At 50.4% G+C, this 20060-nt stretch overlaps 2 protein-coding genes across 4 annotated transcripts in view; both read left to right on the top strand.

Moving 5' to 3' along the window:
* The window catches only part of Phgr1 (proline, histidine and glycine rich 1), a 67692-nt gene extending 65392 nt beyond the window's left edge, over positions 1-2300 (top strand). For both annotated transcript variants that reach the window (XR_007107194.1, XM_047541052.1), the window contains exons 3-4: positions 302-309; positions 2072-2300. Coding sequence is in view for 1 of the 2 variants with exons in the window: in XM_047541052.1 (XP_047397008.1) it covers positions 302-309; positions 2072-2284 (221 nt within the window). In the remaining variant the exon portion in view is untranslated. The remainder of the gene's footprint in view (positions 1-301; positions 310-2071) is intronic.
* A 2036-nt stretch (positions 2301-4336) lies between these two features.
* On the top strand, positions 4337-19779 carry Disp2 (dispatched RND transporter family member 2). Of its 2 annotated transcripts, none has more exons than XM_047541728.1 (8): positions 4337-4549; positions 10921-11250; positions 11551-11580; positions 11749-11872; positions 12120-12235; positions 12426-12553; positions 12896-12993; positions 14408-19778. In XM_047541728.1, exons 2-8 carry the CDS (start codon positions 10937-10939, stop codon positions 17651-17653), a joined length of 4056 nt encoding a protein of 1351 aa, XP_047397684.1. In that variant the 5' UTR covers positions 4337-4549; positions 10921-10936; the 3' UTR covers positions 17654-19778. The 2 variants fall into 2 exon arrangements, with proteins under 2 accessions (XP_047397684.1, XP_047397685.1); XM_047541729.1 differs by having other exon boundaries at positions 4375-4490; positions 14408-19779.
* The last annotated feature ends 281 nt before the right edge of the window (positions 19780-20060 follow it).

Here is a 20060-nt window from a genome sequence, read left to right as displayed (position 1 = left end):
AAAAAACAAGAACCCACACCTCCTAATTGGCCCTGTGCCACCTGGGAGGACTCCACCAGCTCTGGAGTCCAGGGACTCCACAATGGAACTTTGTATTGACTTTCAATATGAATCTGTGGTTGAGTGGATGAATGGAGGAATGATTGTCAGGCAAATGACCAAGTCTGAAGAGCCTAGTTGTGGGTTGGGGTATGGACACCAGATCAGTGCCAGGGAGAAGACAGGGTTTTCACTGCAGAACCAAATGACCCAAGTTGCTCCTTTTTCTTTCTTTTTTTTTTTTTTTCTTCTTCTCCCACAGGTCCAAAGGTAGGAAAGTTCCCCAACCCTTTCCCTTTTTTCTTCCCCACTACCATGCCCTCCAGACCTTCCTAGACCCCCCCTTTCCACAAATGAAAGACAGGAGCAGGATCAGGCAGCAGCTCCATGGGGTGAGGCATTGCGGCATTCACCCAGCCCCTGCTGGCAACAGTCTCCTTCCTTGGCAATCTCTCCTCTGTTTTCCCATCTGTCTCTCTCCTTTCCTCACTTCCCCTCCCTGCCCCAGCAGTCCATCTTCTCTCCTGCTGCTTCCCCACCTGTTTTACACTGCTCTGCTTTCCTGGCTACCCCCACAGCCTTGCTGGATGGCTGGCTTGCTCCCAAGCCCCAGCCACACTGCAGATCCCCAGGACAGGCTTCTGCCAAGAAAGGAAGTTGGCCTGCCCTCATCCTCTCCAGCTACCACCCCGCATCAGCTACCACCAGCACCAGTTTCTGGTCTGGATCTGTGGTCCCACCACAAAAAGAGCTATAGAAGGAAAATCAAGTAGGGTGAGCAGTGGCTGTTTCCAGGCATCACTGAGCCTGGATGGAGCAGAAGCTTCTCTAACATAGTCACAGGAAGGCCCCGAGCCCTGGTGCCTAGATCTTCCCTACTTGTACCAAGCCCTAATCATGCCCTATGAGGCAGAAGCAGAGCAGGGAATTAGCCTATCCCTGGAATGGGGGCATATCCTCACCCCTGCTCCAGAGGGCCCCAGACTCCCAGTGCCATCTAGCACAGAAGCAAGATGGGGTCTCTCTCTCCTTCCCTGGGCCTGTGGTAAGAAACAAAGAAATTCCCTGACCTTAGGGCCTCATAGGTAGTTGTAGTCAAAACAGAAGGTTAAACTGCACTTTTTTCCAGTCCTCTTCTGTCTGGTTAAGGAGTAAAACTTTGACTTTATTTTCTAGTCTTCCTGATATCTTGGGCTTGGCACCCTGCTCAGGGATGCCATAGGCTCACACACACACCCATTCTCATGAACACACACGGTATACTCCATGAATGTATCTGTGTGCACAGCAGGCAGGTATGTGCACTCACCCATGTACATGTACCCAAACACAGCTATATGCATGTAAATGCAGCACATGGCCTGTTCATACACAAGGACCCCTACCTATGTAGAGAACAGGCACATCTTCATCTGCCACTTCCTCCTCTTGGTGTCCCCCACCCTCCAGCTGCCCTACCCCTTCTCCTTCTCGGCTCCCATCTCCCCTTGGCCCTCAGCTCTTCTACAGACGCCCTGAGACTTGCCCTTGCTCCTAAGTACAATAAGCCTACAGTTCTAGTATGGAAAATCCTCTAGAATCACCCTGCAAGGGTCCCTCAGAGAAGATGAGATAATTTTGCTTCTTAGTTACAGATAAAATGAATCAAAGTTCAAAGAGTGGGATCATAGCTCAGGTCAAGAATGAAAACCAGGGGCGGGGGTTGTGGCTCAGTGGTAGAGTGCTTGCCTAGCATGCATGAAGCATGGGTTCGATCCTCAGCACCACAAAAAAATAAAATAAAGATCCATCAAAAACTAAAAAAAGAAAAATTTTAAAAAAAGAATGAAAACCAATAAATCTAGGTCCCTCCCCTTTGTCTGCTCAGTGTTCAAGGGGCTTCATCAAGGCTACCCTTACCACCCAGTCCTCCACTATAACTCCTTGCTAGTGCCCAGGAATCCAGACTCCCTGGGGAAGTGGAGTGAGGAGGAGTTGATTACAGGCTGGCATTAACCTCAGATTCTGACATTGGTCATTTGGCTTTCCACAGGGGCACTCTCATGGCGGCCATCCTCCAGGACCTGGTGGTCCCCACCCTGATCATGGTCCAGGACACGGTCCTGTGGGAGGCCACCCCCCAGGACCTGGTGGGCACCCCCCTGGTCATGGTCCAGGACACGGTCCTGTGGGAGGCCACCCCCCAGGACCTGGTGGGCACCCCCCAGGCCATGGCCCAGGGCATCCCCCTGGTCCACACCACTGAAGAAACAAAAAAAAAAAACAAGACACAAGATGAGGAACCTGAGAGAGGTGCCTTCCTTACCTGGTCCTGGAGCTGAACCAGAATCTTCTCTTCCTAATAAACAGCCCCCTGAAAACCAAAGTTTATTCTTATGAGTCTGTCTTCCTTCACATCTGTTATGGTTTGAATATGAGGCATCTTCCAATCAGCTCATGTGATAGACAAAGCAGGAATGCTAAAAAATGAAACGATTAGATTATGAGAGCTGTAAAATTGGTGGACTAATCCACCAATAATTTAATAATTAATAATCTGAATGAATTACTGGGTCGTAATTGTAGGCAGGTGAGGTGTGGCTGGAAGAGGCCAGTCACTGGGAGCCTGCCCTTGGGGCTTATACATCTTGTCTCTGGCTCCTCTCTCTCTTTGCTTCCCAGCTGCCATGAGATGAACAGCTTTCTTCCACCAGGCTCTTCTGCTGTGATGTTCTGCCTCAACTCATGGAGATGATGGCCAACCACAGACTGCATCTCTGAAACCATAAGCCCAAAGTAAACTTCCTCATCCAAGATGTTCTTGTTGGTATTTTGGTCACTGTGATGAAAATGTAACTAACACAACATTCAAACTGGCACTCAAAGGGTCTGGTTGTTTCTGAGTTTCCATGTTGTGAAAACAGGATAACCAGTCTGTCCTTCACCAGAGTTTGGCTCAGTGGTACCCACGGCATGTATAAGGTCACCCTCCTTTCTTTTCCCTACTTCTCCCTACCATAAAGGGTCCTCCATGTGGCCCCATCACCTCTATCCTGTCCTGTATGCCCAGATCTGGTGGGCTTCCAGGATTCTAGCTTGCACACCTCATTCTACACAGCCAAAGTCTTCAAAGGTTCCCTATTAACCAGGTGAATTTCTTACTATTCCCTGAAAATACACGGAGTTTCCCAACCTCCTGAATTTTAGGAGTTCTCTGTCTCCTATCCCAGAACAGGCATGCCCTCCCTGTCTCCTACCTCCACATTTTCAGAGCCTTCCAAGCCAGCCGAAGTCCCACCATCTCCAGGAAGTTTTCCCTAAGGCCTATTAGGAAGAGCGTCTTCCCTCCTCTGCACATTGCTCCTTCTCTATCACAAGCTGAAGAGAAGAGATGTTAATAGCATCTCATGGGTTCTGACTCTCTCTGAGCCCCATGCTTCCAGCATCAGAGCCAGGAAATGGACAGCCTGCCTGCTGTGAAACCCTTTCTGTCTATTCAAATCCCACATCCAGGACCCTCTCCACTTCCCAGCCTCCAGGCTTCTCATATTGCTAATATCTATTCTAGTTTTGCTACATCCCTCTAGCCAGGCCTGTCTCAAGTCCATCACCTCCAAATTTGCTCTTCTCCTCTGTCCCTCAGAGCTATTCCCTATGGGATAGCAGACAAGTGTTCCGGAGTGAGTGGCTATCGGGTCCCACCCAGGCTGAGGTGGGAAGTAGTGGTGATTGTAGGAAAGGGAGCTGAGCATTCTGGGCGTTTCTCTTCTCCCTCCCTCCTCCCCGTATTGCGCACTTTAATAACCGAATCCGGGTTCCATAGCTGAGGGGCACAGACCCAGGTCCAGGTCTAAATCGACAGGAAGGGAGACCCAAATTTTAAGCAGACGTTTAGCCTTACTGGGGAGGAGAGGAGGGGGCTAAGCGGATCCGAAAAGAATGCGGACTCTAGTCCACTCGGGGTTCTGCGCTGCGAAACGCGGAGGTGGAAGCCTGCGTTTCAAGTGGGGATCTCTGCATGTGTAGCGCTCCTTGGTTCCTTATGAGAAGTCCGAGGTCCCCAGAAAGGGCCAGACCACCAGACTCCTAAAATCACTTAGACTTGGACTGGGTAGATGGGCCTACACCCTGGCCCCACCGCCATTCTGCAAGACAACCCCCACCCCCACCCCAGGTCCCCATTGCGGCGGCGCCGCGGGAAGCCTCTGTCCCTGAACCCCCCAGGCCCGCGCCCATTGGCTGGGCTCCTCCTCGGCCCCGCCCAGCGACTGGTCTGCGGTCGCTGACGCATGCGCACCAGCCCGCCGCTGCCGCTGCTTCAGCACCAGCTCTCGGACAGCGGCGCCGCCCACGGGCATGGACGGTGGCAGCAGCCGCAGCGGCTGCAGCAGTCTGTCTCCTGGCCCGTGTCCGAAAGGGGAGCAGAGGCCCGAAGGGGATCCCTTGTCCCCAAAAGGCAGCTCCTCGGACAGGTAGGGAGGAACAGCTCTGCAGATCCGGCTCGAAGATCTTCTCAGCACCTCTGCTCCAGGTATCCATTTGTTGCCCTATTCATTGCCCATCCCTTCCCTTTTGCCCCTTTTGGGGGGGAGGGGTCAATATGCCCTTATCCTGCCAGGTAAATTTACTCGCTTTCTGACACCCCCCATTATCATCCCCCATCACCCTCACTGTCTGGGGGACCTGCCCCACCCACTGTTCTTACCCTTCCTCTAAGGCCACGGTTTCCCACTTTCCCCTGGCCTCCCTAACCCCTCCCTTTAGGCACTACCTCTGCGTCTTCGCAAAAGGCCTCAAGTCCGCAGCCATGTCAACCTGGGATCCAGCTTGTCAGTGTGCATGGGGGTGCGCATGTACCGTGGATAACAGGCTTACCAAGGCTAGTGTCCTGGGGAGGGCAGACATTCGGCAGCTACGTCAGTGACTGTCTTTGTCTGTCACCGTCATTTGCTTGCCTGTTTATCACTGTCAGTCGCTTGCCTGCCCTGCATGGTCCCCAGCTGTGCACATATCTGTGTGAGTTCTTGCCTGTGGCAGCCACTGGCTTTCACTGGAGTCACTAAGGCTCTCAGATTCAGGTGGTCTGGATGACCACTGAAGCAGCCCCAGACTGGTGGGACAGGAAGGATACCTTCCTGCTGAGGATCTATCCCAGATCTGAGTGCCTTTCCTCTGCCTTCCTCCACCATATGTGTAATGGAACAGCCCAGACAGGTAGCAAGATGGCGCAATTTCTGTGCCCTGTCTGGCTCTGCTGCCCCCAGAATCTCTCCTCTGACGTGGCACTGTCTCTCTCTCTCTCCCGCCTAGACTGAAATAAAAAACATTCTTTGGGAGCAAAAGCAGAGATGGACACATTGTCTCCAGACTGCACCAGTTAAAATTCACATTCTGTATCTCATAGGGAAGAGAAAGCCCCACAAGTGGTGACAAACCTGTTTTCCCCTCTATTATTAATATATCAGTCTAGAAGGCACAGAACCTTCTTCAAGAGAGTGAGACACAAGATGGATGTGTTTCCAGTATCGGGGGCCTACTTGTAGCTATGGCTTAACCAAAAAAAGGGGAAAAGCAATGATAGGGCAGAACAGGACCCTAGAGCCAGAAGTATTTGTAGAAGGGGCAGGAGAGATATTTGCCATCTGGTATAATTTGCCAAGGCTCAGCCCTGTCTGATGCGTTCATTTCCCCCGGGGCATAAGAATCTCTTGCTGTCTTCCAGCAATTCCCAGAGACCTCTGACCCCTCTCTGCATTTCCCTGAGATCATGGATACGATGCAGGCATAGAGACTCAATTCAATTCAATAAATACAAATATGATTGGTGCAGTGGCTCACATCTGTAATCCCAGCAATTCAGAAAACTGAGGCAGAAGGATCACAACAGCCTGAGAGACCCTGTCTCAAAATTTAAAATATAAAATAAAGGGCTAGGGATAGATCTCAGTGATAAAGCACCTCTGGGCTCAATCCCCAGTACTGCAAAATAAATAAATAAATAAATAAGAAGGTAGGCTGGGGAGATAGCTCAGTTGGTAGAGTACTTGCCTTGCGAGCACAAGGCCCTGGGTTCAATCCCCAGCACTGCAAAAAAAAAAAAAAAAAAAAAAAAAAAAAAAAAAGAAGGAAGAAGAGGAGGAGAAGGAGAAGAGGAAGAGGAAGAAGAAGAAGAAATACAAATATGTTCCTGCTGAGCTAAGTAGAACTCCAGAGATGGATACATGATAAATAAGACATACCCACACACACACAAACAGGGAGACAGCACGATTTTTTTTAAGCAGTATTGGGGATTGAACCCAGGGATTCCCACATGCCAAATGCTATACTATACTACAGCCCCAGTCCCTCCCCTGATTTATTTATTTATTTATTTATTTCTTTTTAAGATGGGATCTTGCTTTTTGGCACAGGCTGTCCTGAAACTCCTGGGCTCAAGGGATCCTCATTCTTTAGCCTCCCCAGTAAATTAAATTACAGGTGTGTGCTACTGCACCCAGCCACCCCACAGTTGTTTTTATTTTTAATTATTTTTAAATTTTTTTTTTTTTTTTTTTTTTTTTTTTTGCAGTGCTAGGGATGGAACCCAGGGCCTTGTACATGCAAGGCAAGCTCTCTACCACTGAGCCACGCCCCCAGCCACACCCCACAATTTTTAACAAATTGACTATAGGAATTTAATTTTTTGTGTTTTTAAAATTGCTTTTTTAGCTGGATGTGGTGGCACATGACTATAATCCCAGCAATTTGGGGGACTAAGGCAGGAGGATCACAAGTTTGAGGCCAGTCTTGGCAATTTAGGGAGATTTGTCTTAAAATAAAATAAAAAGAGCTGGAGATGTAGCTCAGTGGTAAAGCACTCCTAGGTTCAATCCCCAGTACCATAGAAAATAATAATAAGCAACTTAGTGAGACCCTGTCTCAAAAGAAAAAATAAAAAGTACTGGAGATGTGGCTCAGTGGTTAAGTACCCCTGGGCTCAATCCCCAGAACCAAATAATAATAATAACAATAATTAATATAAAAAAATAATAATAAAATTACCTTTTCATTTTCCTTGTGATGTGAGCTACTCCCTCATCTGTTCTGGCCACTCTGTGGGATCACATGGATGTCCAGGTGGTTGTGTTCTGTGGGCTTGGGAATGACAGCCTGTGCAAAAAGGCAAGATCCCATCTAAAAAAAAAAAGAAAGAAAGATAAAGAAAAGAAATCAGGGGAGGGACACATATACATTTGCTCCTCATGGGGCTCCCAACTTGGGGCTCTGTGTCTAGGTCTCTGTCAGCAAGGCCCTGATTGCTGTGATGTTGGCCTCCTGAGTGAAATGAGTATTCCCCTTCCTGCCTGCCTGTCTCAGTCATTTATAGGTCAGAGGGCCTGGGCAGGCCTTCCAGGAGATTATTCATCCCAGTTAGAGTCTCAGAACCAAGAGGGTGAGAATGAAAATCCCCTGGGGATGCAAGGACGAGAGTACTTAATTCCTATAAGATTACTGGGTCTCCTGAGAGCAGAGGACAGCAGGTACTGGCAGAAGAAAGATTTCATTCCAAGAAGAGTGGAGTGTGGCTCATTTCATGGGGAGTCCTGGGGCAAAGGCTCAGCTCTACAGCAGTTAGAATGTGGAGGATTTCAAATTCTGCCATATTGATAAGGGTAGGCACTGTTGAGAAGAGTATGATTGGGGGCAGCTGATCCTGGGTCCCTGGAGAAGAATAGAACGGGTTGAAGGGAATGAGCTGGGGCCAGGAAACCCCCAGTGGAAGCAAACTGAGGAGGAGAAAGGATCCTAGATCCCTCTTGAACATGAACCAACTTAGGAAGGGGATAAGTTTAGAAGGTTTGGCAGGAAGGGGGCTTCAATTCTCCTCCAACACCTCTAGTATGCGGGCTTCCTCTAATGTAAAAATACTGACACTCTAAGTGGAGGCCTGGCTCCTAGAACAAGCCCAGTGCTTAGTGCTCTAAGGGGTGGGCAACTGAAACAGGTCCCTCATTTCTACACTGGCTATCCCACCCCACTGTCCTCTCTAAGACAGGCCCCGCTCTGAAGAGGGAGACCAAGGCTAATGTGTCATCTTCATGCCTTCAGGATCCAAGCACAGGGGTGAGCACATGATAGGTGCTCAAAACAGAAAGCCATAGAATTAAAAGTCTTTAATTAGTAAATATCACCATTTATAACCCAGGCCATTTACCCACGTTCTCTTTGTCCCACAGAGATTGACCTACAGGGTCTTCCATCTGCCAGGACACTGGTTGTTTATGCCATTAGTTTCATGGAGTCATCCAAGTTCTTGCTTTAGAACAACTTTAGTCAAATTCTTATTCTTACCTGGCACAGTGGCACACACCTATAATTCCAGCAACTCAGGAGGCTGAGGCAGGAGGATCGTGAGTTCAAAGCCAGCTTCAGCAACTTAATGAGACCCTAAGCAACTTAGTGAGACCCTGTCTCTAAATAAAACATAAAAAAGGACTGGGAATATGGCTCAGTGGTTAAGGATCCCTGGGTTCAATCCCTGGTGCAAAAAAAAAAAAAAAAAATCTTATTCTTCTAAATGCTGAGCTACTAAAAAATAAGTAGTAATGATTTAACTCATGAGATCAAATTAAGCAGCTTTTGGATAACAAGAAAGTATTTATAATTACATATGAGATCCTCAAGTGTGAGAAGTTCTGACATGGAAATATATTAGCTGAGATGCAAAAGAGGACAAATTAAAAATATAAACACAATTTTTTTCTTTTGATATATTGTACACAAATAGGGTACAACTTTCGTTTCTCTGGTTGTACACAAAGTAGAGTCACACCGTTTGCGTAATCATACATGTACATAGGATAATAACGTTTGTCTCATTCTATTATTTTTTCTTTCCCCACTCCCTCCCCACCCCTCATTTTCCTCTATACAATCCATCATTCCTCCATTTAAACATATTCTTAAAGCACTTGATCCTTGCAGTACTGAGTGTAGGAAAGGGCAAGAAAGTAAATGTGTCTTCTACATGCTAAGCTCCATGCTGGGTACCTCACATTTATTGAATCACATATCAAAATTGAAAGGTGGATGTTTTCATCATATCCTCAACAGACAAGGATGCCAATGCTCCAGTGATTGTGAGCATTTCCTGAAACCACAGAGCTCAGGAAAGCAGTCAGAAGTAGAGCCAGGAGCCCACCTCCACTATTCTCCCATTTTACCCTGAGCATAAGGGTCATTATCTCCCAGACTGCCAGGCCAGCCAGCATCATTCTGGAAAAAGAAGCAGTGCTTGCTTATTTTTTCCAATTCCTCTACTTAGTCTCTGGGCAACACTCAGCCTCCATGGGCAATATCCACCTGCCACTGTGGCCAGGACTCTGGCCCACTGCCTCTTCGGCAGTGCAGCAGGTAGGACTGGAAGCCAAGATTGGCTCAGCATAGACCTGGCTGTCTCATGTGAGCCATGCAAGCTCTGGCGGGCTGAGTAAGCCAGGCAGGATAGGCTCTGCCAAAGTGCCCAACCCTGAATCCCCTGGGAACCATCATGGCCTTCAAGCAGCTTGCTCTCCTGCCATCTTTTCCTGTTCTGGGTCTGGCAGTCCTGTCACTGGGGAGGGACTCTGTCTCCCTGTGGACCCAAGGAGTAGGGTGCTAAATCCATGCACAGAGCATTGCCCAAGAAGTAATTTTGGAAGAAAGAATCTATCACTGACTCCCTGCCACATTCTTCCAACTGTGCACACCCTTGCAGATCAAACCTTCTGCTTTCTGCATGGCCCATTACAGTGTTTTCCTTTCTCATACAAACCAATATGTTGGACTGTCTGCTGTGAGTGCCTAGAGGGCAAGGGCTGGGACTTATTCATCCTAGCAGCACTCTTAGTAGCCAGGCACCTTCTGTATGCAATGCACTGTTCAAGGCACTAGAGATATGGAGATGAGCCAAACCAGGTCCCTATTTTTCCTAGCCCTCACATTGCACATGAGAGACAGGCAAGAAATACAATTCTATAATATCCAATTGCAGTGAATGCTATGAAGAAATATGATGATGGAAAAAAAAAAGATTTACGATGGTGGGTAACTACTCTAGAAAGAGTAGTCAGGAAGACTTCTCTGAGGAGGTAACAGATCAGAAATTTTAGAAAAAGGATGAGTTTCTCTCTCTCTCTCTCTCTCTCAAACACACACACACACACACACACACACACACACACACACACACACACAGAGACCAGGCAATTGGGGGGGGGGGGGTGGGGGACAAAGCAGAAAGAAGAGAAGGTTCCAAGGCTCTAAGATGGGAACAAGAGTGCTACAGTACTGCAGATGCTCAGTAGATACCTATCAAGTGAATGAGCAGGCGAGTACAGCAGGAAGAACACAGGGCTACAAGTCAGAAGAAGCAGCTTCAAGCTCCAGGTCTTCAACTCGCATGGAACCTGCTTTCAAATCTATAAAAGAAGTAAATGCTTCCCTTATGAGATTTTTATAAGGAGAAGATCATGTATACAAGCTGAGCTCCGTCATGTGCACCTGTAATCCCAACTACTTGGGAGAATGAGGCAGAATGATGTTCAGTTTGAGGTCAACATTGGCAACACAGTAGGACCCTATCTCAAAAAATATATATATTATATATGTAACACCACATTCAGTGTCTGGCATGTGGCAGGCTGCTGACAATGTCTTTAAAATTCATGGATGCATGAGTGAATGAGAGAGCAGACCCTAAGAAGAAGGTTGGGGATGCAGACTTTGAGCCTCCACCCTTCTCACCACTGCCCAGGACTAGTAAATAAAACAACCCTGGGCCCTGGCTACTTGTCTTCCCTTGCTGAACAATTCTTACTGAACATAGAATGACCTGCCACCATCCTCCACCCCTATCTTTTCTGCCTGCTCTCTTCCCAGGTCCCAGACCAAGGCCATGGCTCCTGAGGCTAGCCCAGAGAGAAGCTGTTCCCTCCACAGCTGTCCTCTTGAGGACCCTTCCAGCTCTTCGGGACCCCCACCACCAACTTCCACCCTTCAGGCTCTAGATCCGACCGGCGCCTTAGCCCCTGGTCATTTCACCTATTCGCGGCAACCGCAAGAATATCAAGAAGGCAGTTCTCTACTAGGGCCTGGAGACCAGGCAGCTTTATGCTCCCATGGCTCCAACATCAATGCTTCTCCAGTCCCCTCACAGCGTGATGGGGTCTGGAAGCCGCCTTCTGTGCAACACCATGTGGTCAGCGTCAGGTAAGGAGGGGTCCAGCAGCCTGTCAGCTACCACTGAAAGGTAGAACAGGGTTTTAAAATGGAACAGACTGCTGGGGGTCTGAATTCCTTTCTTAGAAGGCAGCCTGGATGTCTCTTTCCTCTGATGGAAGTAGGAAGAAAGGGTTAGAGCTTGGGAGTGGGAAAGCTCTAAAAGGATTAATGCCATCTTCCTTTATGCCCCACCCTCTATTCTTTCATACCCTCCCACCCCACCTCTGTCCCACATATACCCCACAAAAAGACTCTGGCAAACAAGTGTCTTTTCTTCTTTTCCCGCAGGCAGGAACGGTCCTTCCGGATGCCAAAGAGGTAGGCCTGGGCCTCCCCTGGATTCCTAGAGGTGACCAGGCTGGTGCCCAGTTTAACCCTGTTCCATGTGCTTTCTGCTCTACCACCACTTCTTGGTGGATTCTAAGCTCACATCCACTTATTACCACACCCAACACCAACTCATATGGTTCCCTCCTTCTTTCCCAGCTATTCCCAGCTGATTGCTGAGTGGCCAGTGGCCGTGCTGCTAGTGTGTTTAGCTTTCATCCTCCTCTGCACCCTGGCTGGACTACTGGGAAGCCAGCTGCCTGACTTCTCCAACCCTTTACTGGTGAGAAGTCAAGAGGAGGGAGGGGGGCCCCAGGCCTGGCCACTGCAGCTCAGTCTGGGGACAAAGTTGACCCAGCTTGGGTAGGGAAGGAATGGTTGGGTCTTGACCTCCAGAGAGAGCTACAGAGATATCACAGAGGTTATACGTCTACAACTGCACAAGTAGTCTGGCCCTTCCTGCTCCAGGGAACCAAAGGGGCAGAGCTGGGAACAGCCCAGATGGAGAACTCCTCTCCACCTCCCTGCAGGGCTTTGAACCTCGGGATACAGACATTGGACGAAAGCTAGAAGTGTGGAAAGCACTGCAGGCTCTCACAGGCCCCAGGAACCTGCTTTCCCTTTCCCCAGACATGGATCTGAACAGGTAACAGATTCCCATCTTTCCACTGAGGGTGGGAAAGGGAGGAAGAACATGGTCTCTAGGGAGGGAACATCGAGTGACCTCCTCAAAGGCAGGTCAGAGGAGCTTGCTGGAACTCCCTGGGGAGTGATCTCTGGTCTCTGTGAGCTTCCACTCTTAATGGTACCTGGTACAGAAATTCTCTCTTCCTCAGCTTGAACTCCCATAGCACTCTGAATCCTATACACTGGGACAAGGCTCAGGAGAGTGTGGTCCGGGCCCGGAGAATGGTGGAGCCCCCTGAGGAAAGAGGGCAGGAGAACTTCTTCTGTGGCCCCCCTGGTAAGCAATAGGTTGGCCAGCCCTGGTATCCATGGTGGTCCCTTCCCTACCTAGTAGGATGGGCAGGCCCAGAACAAATGTGGGCAGACAGAAAGAGAAGGCAGCCAGCTGGCCACATTCAAGTCAATGTGTTGTGTTACAGCTGGGAGAATGAAGCAGATCCCAGATACTCCAAGCCAGTGGGATCAAGCTGGGTGGGGGTGGGGCACAGGGGCAGGATCAGGGAGTCAGGAATGGGTTTCAGGCTCCTGGGACTCTACCCCTCTGGTGGCCCTGGGTAAGCATCTTCCCTTTGGTGGTGGGCCCAAAACCTGGGCTGAGCTCCAAGGGGGTGTGTTACAGAGAAGAGCAACGCAAAGCTGGTGTTCATGTCCACCACTGTGGGCAGCCTGTGGAACCTGCATGCCATCCATTCTATGTGTCGCATGGAACAGGAGCAGGTGAGCTGGCTGGGGAGGTGCCAGGGGTATTGGGGGAAACTAAGCACATAAGGGGCCTGATCCCAAGAATAAGCTGAGCCAAAATTGCCATGGTAGAGTAGGGAAGAGCATTCCACATTTAGAAAATCATTCAACTCTTCAGAGAGACTCCCATTTGGGGTGGGATAAAAAGAGTTGACTGCTTTTAGGAAAGTCAAACTACAGTTGCCACAAGAAAACCTGAGCAAAGCCTGGGTTTTTAGAGTCCTGAGAAAGTACCTCAAGTGCTATTGAGGAGGCTCTGGCCTAGGGGACTGAGACTGTGAGATTTAAGGTCCCAGCCCTCATCAACTCAAGCCAATCCAATTATGCTAACTGGAGAACCATATATGATAACATCTGTAGAAAGGCTCGCTGCTAAAAACAGTGTGAAAACCATTCAGGAGCCTATGCCCCTTGCCTCACATCAGGATATCTAGAGTACCAAAAGACACGGGTTAAGAACATGTTCTGGAGTCAGATGCTTGAGTTCAAGATGAACTCCAAAGCTCCCTTGGTGCATGACTTAACCTCTCAGTGCCTCAGTCTCTATATATGTTGTTGTTTTCTTTTTGTGGTGCTGGGGATCAACCCCAGGGCCTCATACATGCTAAGCACACACTCTACCACTAGCTACACCCTCAGCCCCCATATAAGTTAAATGTGGATAATAACAATACCTCCTTCTTAGGTATGTTGGGACAATTAAACAAAATAGAATTCAGGAAAATACAGCATAATGACTGGCAACAGAAATTGTTCAGTAAACATTACCATTGTCATCACTGTGATCTCAGGCCTAGGGCCACACAGACTGTTAGTGGCAGAGTAAGGTCCCTGACTCCCAGGCTGGAGCTCTCTGTACTATATACCAGCTGTTGTGATGTCAATAACAGAGTGGAAGAGGTAAGGAGGAATGAAGAAGAAACAGCTCTGACCCTAAGAGGAATTAAGCAGACCAGGGAGAGAGGTAGTGGGGTGGGGTTTGGCAGTGACCCTGATCCTGGAATGTTCAGGTCTCTACTTTTTCCATTGCTCGCTTCCAGCCCCCTAGTCTCTTGATCCTGTTCCATAATATGGTTGCCACCTCCACTCCCACTCATGGCCCAGGCGGTGCAGAGTTGGGATATGTGACTTTTGGGGATCCCTAGGGGTGGCTTCTCAGTTGAGGCCTCAGGCAGCATCCCTGAGGCTCCTCTTTGATGAATCCAAGATACAGCTCCTGGCTCAGTGCCAGAAGCTAAAAGCAACTCTGAGACAAGCCAATTCTGTTGGGCTGTAAAGATATTTCTTTGTCTCTGCCCTGTAACCTGAAAGGTGAGAGGATTAGGACAGGGCTGGGAAAACCTGGGCTCCTGGACTGCCCCTGAGCTCTCTTCTGCTGTGTGCCCCACAGATCCGCTCCCATCCCCGCTTTGGGGCTCTATGTCAGCGTACAGCAGCCAACCAGTGCTGCCCCAGCTGGTCGCTGGGCAACTATCTGGCTATGCTCTCCAACCGCTCCTCCTGCCTGGACACTACCCAAGCTGATGCAGCCCGCATACTGGCCCTGCTGCGGGCCTGCGCCCCCTATTACCATCGTGGTGTCCTGGTACCCTCTTGTCTGGGACCTGGGCATGACAAATCCCCACACTGTGCCCAGATTCCCACCAAGTGCTCCCGGAGCAGTGCCATCTACCAACTCCTTCACTTTCTGCTAGATAGGGACTTTCTGAGTCCCCAGACTGCTGACTACCAGGTGCCCTCCCTCAAATATAGCCTGCTCTTCCTGCCCACCCTAAAGGGTGCCTCCATGATGGACATCTACCTAGATGGCCTAGTCAACCCCTGGGACCTCTCTGACAACTATACGTCCATTACCGGCATGGACCTGGGCATCAAGCAGGAGCTGCTGAAGCACTATCTGGCCCTGGATACGGTGTACCCCTTGCTGGCCCTGGTTGCCATCTTCTTCAGCATTGCTCTCTACCTGCGCTCACTCTTCATCACGCTCATGGTTATGCTGGGGGTGCTGGGCTCCCTACTGGTGGCCTTCTTTCTTTACCACGTTGCCTTCCGCATGGCCTACTTCCCTTTTGTAAATCTGGCAGCCCTCATCCTGCTTAGCGGTGTCTGCGTCAACCACACACTCATCTTCTACGACCTATGGCGCCTCAGCAAAAGCCAGGTGCCCTCTGGGGGCCTGGCGCAGCGCGTGGGCCGCACGATGCACCACTTTGGCTACCTGCTGCTGGTCTCCGGCCTCACCACCGGCGCGGCTTTCTACGGCAGCTACCTGAGCCGCTTGCCCGCGGTGCGCTGCTTCGCCCTCTTCATGGGCACCGCTGTGCTAGTGCACATGGCGCTCACACTGGTCTGGCTGCCCGCCTCCGCGGTACTCCATGAGCGCTACCTGGCGCGCGGCTGTGTGCCCCGGGCGCAGGGCCCAAGGGGCGGCAGCGACCCCTGGCGGCTGTTGCTAGCGTTGCACCGGCGGTTCCGTGGCTTTCGGAGGGCCATTGCCATCCTCTCGCGCCTGCTCTTTCAGCGTCTGCTGCCCTGTGGCGTCATCAAGTTCCGCTACATCTGGATCTGCTGGTTCGCGGCGCTGGCGGCAGGGGGAGCCTACATCGGCGGCGTAAGTCCCCGCCTGCAACTCCCCATTCTGCTGCCGGCTGGCGGTCAGGTCTTCAGGCCTAGTCACCCCTTCGAGCGCTTCGATGCAGAGTATCGGCAGCAGTTCCTGTTTGAGCAGCTGCCTGCGGACGAGGGCGGCCAATTGCCCGTGGTTTTGGTGTGGGGAATCCTGCCGGTGGACACTAGCGACCCCCTGGACCCTCGCAGCAACAGCTCACTAGTGACCGACCCTGACTTCTCAGCCAGTAGTCCAGAAGCCCAGCGCTGGCTTCTGACACTCTGTCACCGAGCCCGGAATCAGAGCTTCTTTGGCACCCAGCCAGAAGGCTGGCCCACACTGTGTTTCATGGAGGCCCTCCAACACTGGATAGAGAGCCCGGCCTGTGCCCGCCTAGGACCTAACGTCTGCTGTGGTCAGTCAGACTTTCCCTGGGCCCCCCAGCTTTTCCTGCATTGCCTCAAGATGATGGCTCAGGAGCAAAGCCCTGATGGCACCCGTGACTTGGGACTCCGTTTTGATGCCCATGGCAACCTGGCTGCCCTGGTCTTGCAGTTCCAGACCAACTTCCCGTACAGTCCAGACTACAACCAGGTCCACCACTTCTACAATGAGATCAGCCGCTGGCTGGCAGCAGAACTGGGCAGGTCACCTCCCAGCCTCCGCCGTGGTTGGTTCACCAGTCGCCTAGAGCTGTACAGCCTGCAACACAGTCTGAGCACAGAACCTGCTGTGGTGCTGGGCCTGGCTCTGGCACTGGCCTTTGCCACTCTGCTGCTGGGCACCTGGAATGTTCCACTCAGTCTGTTCTCTGTGGCAGCTGTGGCAGGCACTGTACTGCTCACTGTAGGACTTCTGGTTCTACTTGAGTGGCAGCTCAACACTGCTGAGGCTCTCTTTCTCTCTGCCTCTGTGGGCCTCTCAGTAGATTTCACTATCAACTATTGCATCTCCTATCACCTGTGCCCACATCCTGACCGCCTGAGCCGCGTGGCCTTCTCGCTGCGCCAGACCAGCCGTGCCACAGCAGTAGGAACCGCTGCTCTGTTCGCATCTGGCGTGCTCATGCTGCCTGCCACAGTGCTGCTCTATCGCAAGCTGGGCATCATCCTCATGATGGTCAAGTTCGTCAGCTGTGGCTTTGCCAGCTTCTTCTTCCAATCTCTGTGCTGTTTCTTCGGGCCAGAGAAGAACTGTGGACAGATCCTCTGGCCCTGTGCCCACCTGCCATGGGATGCTGGAAGTGGGGAGCCTGATGAAGAAAAGTCACGACCAATAGGAGGGGTACCTGGATCTTGCTCCGAGCATTATGAGCTTCAGCCCCTGGCACGGCGCCGGAGCCCCAGCTTTGACACTAGCACAGCCACCAGCAAGCTATCCCACCGGCCCTCGGTACTCTCAGAGGATCTGCAGCTTCATGACGGCAACTGCTGTTCCCGAGCACCACCAGCCCCTGCCTCCCCAAGGGATCTGCTCCTGGACCACCAGGCAGTCTTCAGTCAGTGCCCAGCCCTGCAGACCTCCTCTCCCTATAAACAGGCTGGCCCCAGCCCTAAAACTGGGGCCAGGCAGGACTCCCAAGGGCAGAAGGCTGAGCCCTTGCAGGCCTCACTAGAAACCCCGGCTCACTGCCCCAGGCTCAAGGCTGAAGATCTTCCTGATGGCTTCTGCTCCTCAGCCAGCACCCTGGAGGGGCTCAGCGTCTCAGATGACACCTGCCTTAGCACCTCTGAGCCCAGTGCCCGTGTACCAGATTCCATGGGTGCCTCTCCAGAAGACCTAGATGACACTGACCAGCCAATACTTGAGCGGGGCCAGCTGAATGGGAAGCGAGACACTCTGTGGCTGGCGCTGAAGGAGACGGTGTATGACCCATCACTGCCCAACTCCCACCAGAGCAGCTCCTCCTGGAAGGGCCGTGGCGGGCCCGGGGATGGCAGCCCTGTGATGCTGCCCAACAGCCAGCCAGATCTGCCAGATGTTTGGCTCCGCAGACCCAGCACCCACACTTCTGGCTACAGTAGCTAAGGAAGATCAGGGAAAGCCAGACCTGGGTGCAGAACCTTGTCAGTGATGATAAGGCAGGAGCAGCACCAGGCTGGAGCCTGAAAGTATTCTCCAAATCAACATGGATTTAAAACTCTGCCAGATGTTCCAGCCTTGATCTGTCTGCGACTTACCCCCTATATCTGGAGGATTCAACAGGGAGTGCCTTTGGAAGGGAATACAGGCTCTCCTTGTGACCTGCTGAGGGCTCATCTGCTCCCACAGTGCCAACAATGATCCCTCCTCTGGAAAGGGAGAGGCCAGCTGTGCAGTTCTGAGTATCAGGGGAGACCAACCTGACCCTTTCCCAGCTGACAAGATATTCAGTGACATTATGGAACCTGGTCTTTGGAATCCTTTTGGGGTACCTTGCTGACCAGAAGAGCCCTTGGGAACCTCCATAACCTCCTAGATCTCACCCCTCTCACTGACTTTTCATCAGGACACTTCTCACTTTTGGGGGAGCTTCTCCGGGCCAGAATTGGGCTGAGGCCTCTGTCTGAAACCGCTCTGCTCTACTTGCATTCTCAGTTTCACCAAAAGTTCTTCAAGGGCAGAGATGGCTGCTGAGAATGAAGCAGGAGAAGGCGGGATGATCAGTCTCTGAGCATTCTTAAATTGCAAGACCCCCTCTTCAGAAGCAGGTTCCAGTGCTCTCCCCTATTAAAAAAAAAAAAAAACGATAATAATTCTTTCCATCCCCACACCTCTTAGTCTCCTTGGACTCTCACTACTTTACTACAGCATGATCTGCAGTTGGTTAGGTTTTTACCCCCAATTTGCAGGTAAAGACATTGAGACTAAGTAAGGTTAATTGATTTACCCAAAGTCATGTCACCTGTCAATGGCAGAGCAGTATGCTGACTCATTCTGCTACCATAACTCCAACTCTCCACCCAGCTACCTGCTTCGGGGACATTGGCCCCTTGGCTGTCTTGATCCCTTGCTTCTAGCACACTCCTCCAACCTGCCTTCTGTGACGTCTCTATGTAAACCCTGCCTCCCCTTTGGGCCTCCATCTCCAGAGAAAGCTGTACTCTGAACAGACCCCACAGTTCCTCCTTGTCTCCCTTGTGCTTCCCTCTGAAACCTTCTGAGATGTCTTTCAGGCTTGTGGCATAATGGCTGATCTGATTCTGAGGCTCCCGAGGCATGTCTCTTCCATGGCCATAGTGTACAGAGTGGCCTCACCAGAAGAGGTTCTGAAGGGTGGAAGAGGTTGAGCAGAATTCAGTTAAGGCAGGAACTCAGACCTGCCCTTTTGTGTGTGTGGCGGGGGAAGGGGGTGGTGAAACTGAAGCTGCTCCCCACCTAGGTCAGGTCCCATACTTTTGAAGGATGAGTTTCTCTAGGGAGCACTCAGCAGACCAAATCCTGGCTCTCCCTACCCAAAGCAGAGTCTGTCCTAAGGTTTCATCCCTGTTAAAGCTCATAACACTAGGGAACATCAGCAAGTTTATGGAACATCTGTTTTGCACATGATATTACAAAGAATATAGGTATGGAAGGAAAATTGAGTACCTACCTTTGATGAGCTCACATTTTGGATGAGGAAGCAGCTTACATGATTCATGAAAACTATTGATCTAGGCCATTTTACAAATGAGTATCAGAAATAGGAAGGAATTTTTCCTGAGCAAAACAGTCTGTGACAGAACTGAAGGCAAACCAGAAGATGTTTTTGTTTAATATTGTTGTGTTCCTGTTATTAAGACCTACCTCCGATCCCAAATAGCTCATGTCAAGTGGAGCAGAAATTCAAATGAGACATAAGGGTTATGGAAGAAAGAGAAGACAGTACAGTTGTCCCTCAGTATCCACCCTCAGTATCCATGGAGAATTGGTTCCTGGACCCCAAGGATACCAAAATCCAAGGATGCTCAAGTCCCTTGTGTAAAATGGTGTAGTATCTGCATATAATCTGCGTATATCCTCTCATATACTTTAAATTGTCTCTAGATTACTTAAAATATCTAATACAATGTATATGCTGTGTAAATCGTTGTTACACTGTGTTGAACAAAGAAAAAAGTCTGTGTTCAGTTCTGATGTGGTTTTTTTTCATTCTGAATATTTTCAGTCTGTGGTTGATTGAATGTATAAATGCAGAACCCACAAACATGGAGGGCTGACCACATAAGTTAGTTGTCTTCTTGCAAAACAAATAAATCAAGATAAATCCTGACCAGGAACAGTGGTACACCTATTCCAACTACTCAGGAGGCTGAGGCAGGAGGATCACTTGTGTCCAGGAGTTCAGTTCAAGGCCAACCTGGGCAACATAGCAAGACCTTGTCCAAAACAGAAGAGGAAGAAGAAAAAGAAAGTAACTCCTGCTACCAGGAAGAGGAGGCAATGACTAGCACCTAATTTGGGTCTGTCCCCCTAA

Source organism: Sciurus carolinensis, chromosome 2 (genome assembly GCF_902686445.1).
Source record: "Sciurus carolinensis chromosome 2, mSciCar1.2, whole genome shotgun sequence".
NCBI classification, from domain to species: domain Eukaryota; kingdom Metazoa; phylum Chordata; class Mammalia; order Rodentia; family Sciuridae; genus Sciurus; species Sciurus carolinensis.
Note: the sequence above shows the minus strand (reverse complement) of the source record. Positions and strands in the feature narration are given on the sequence as shown.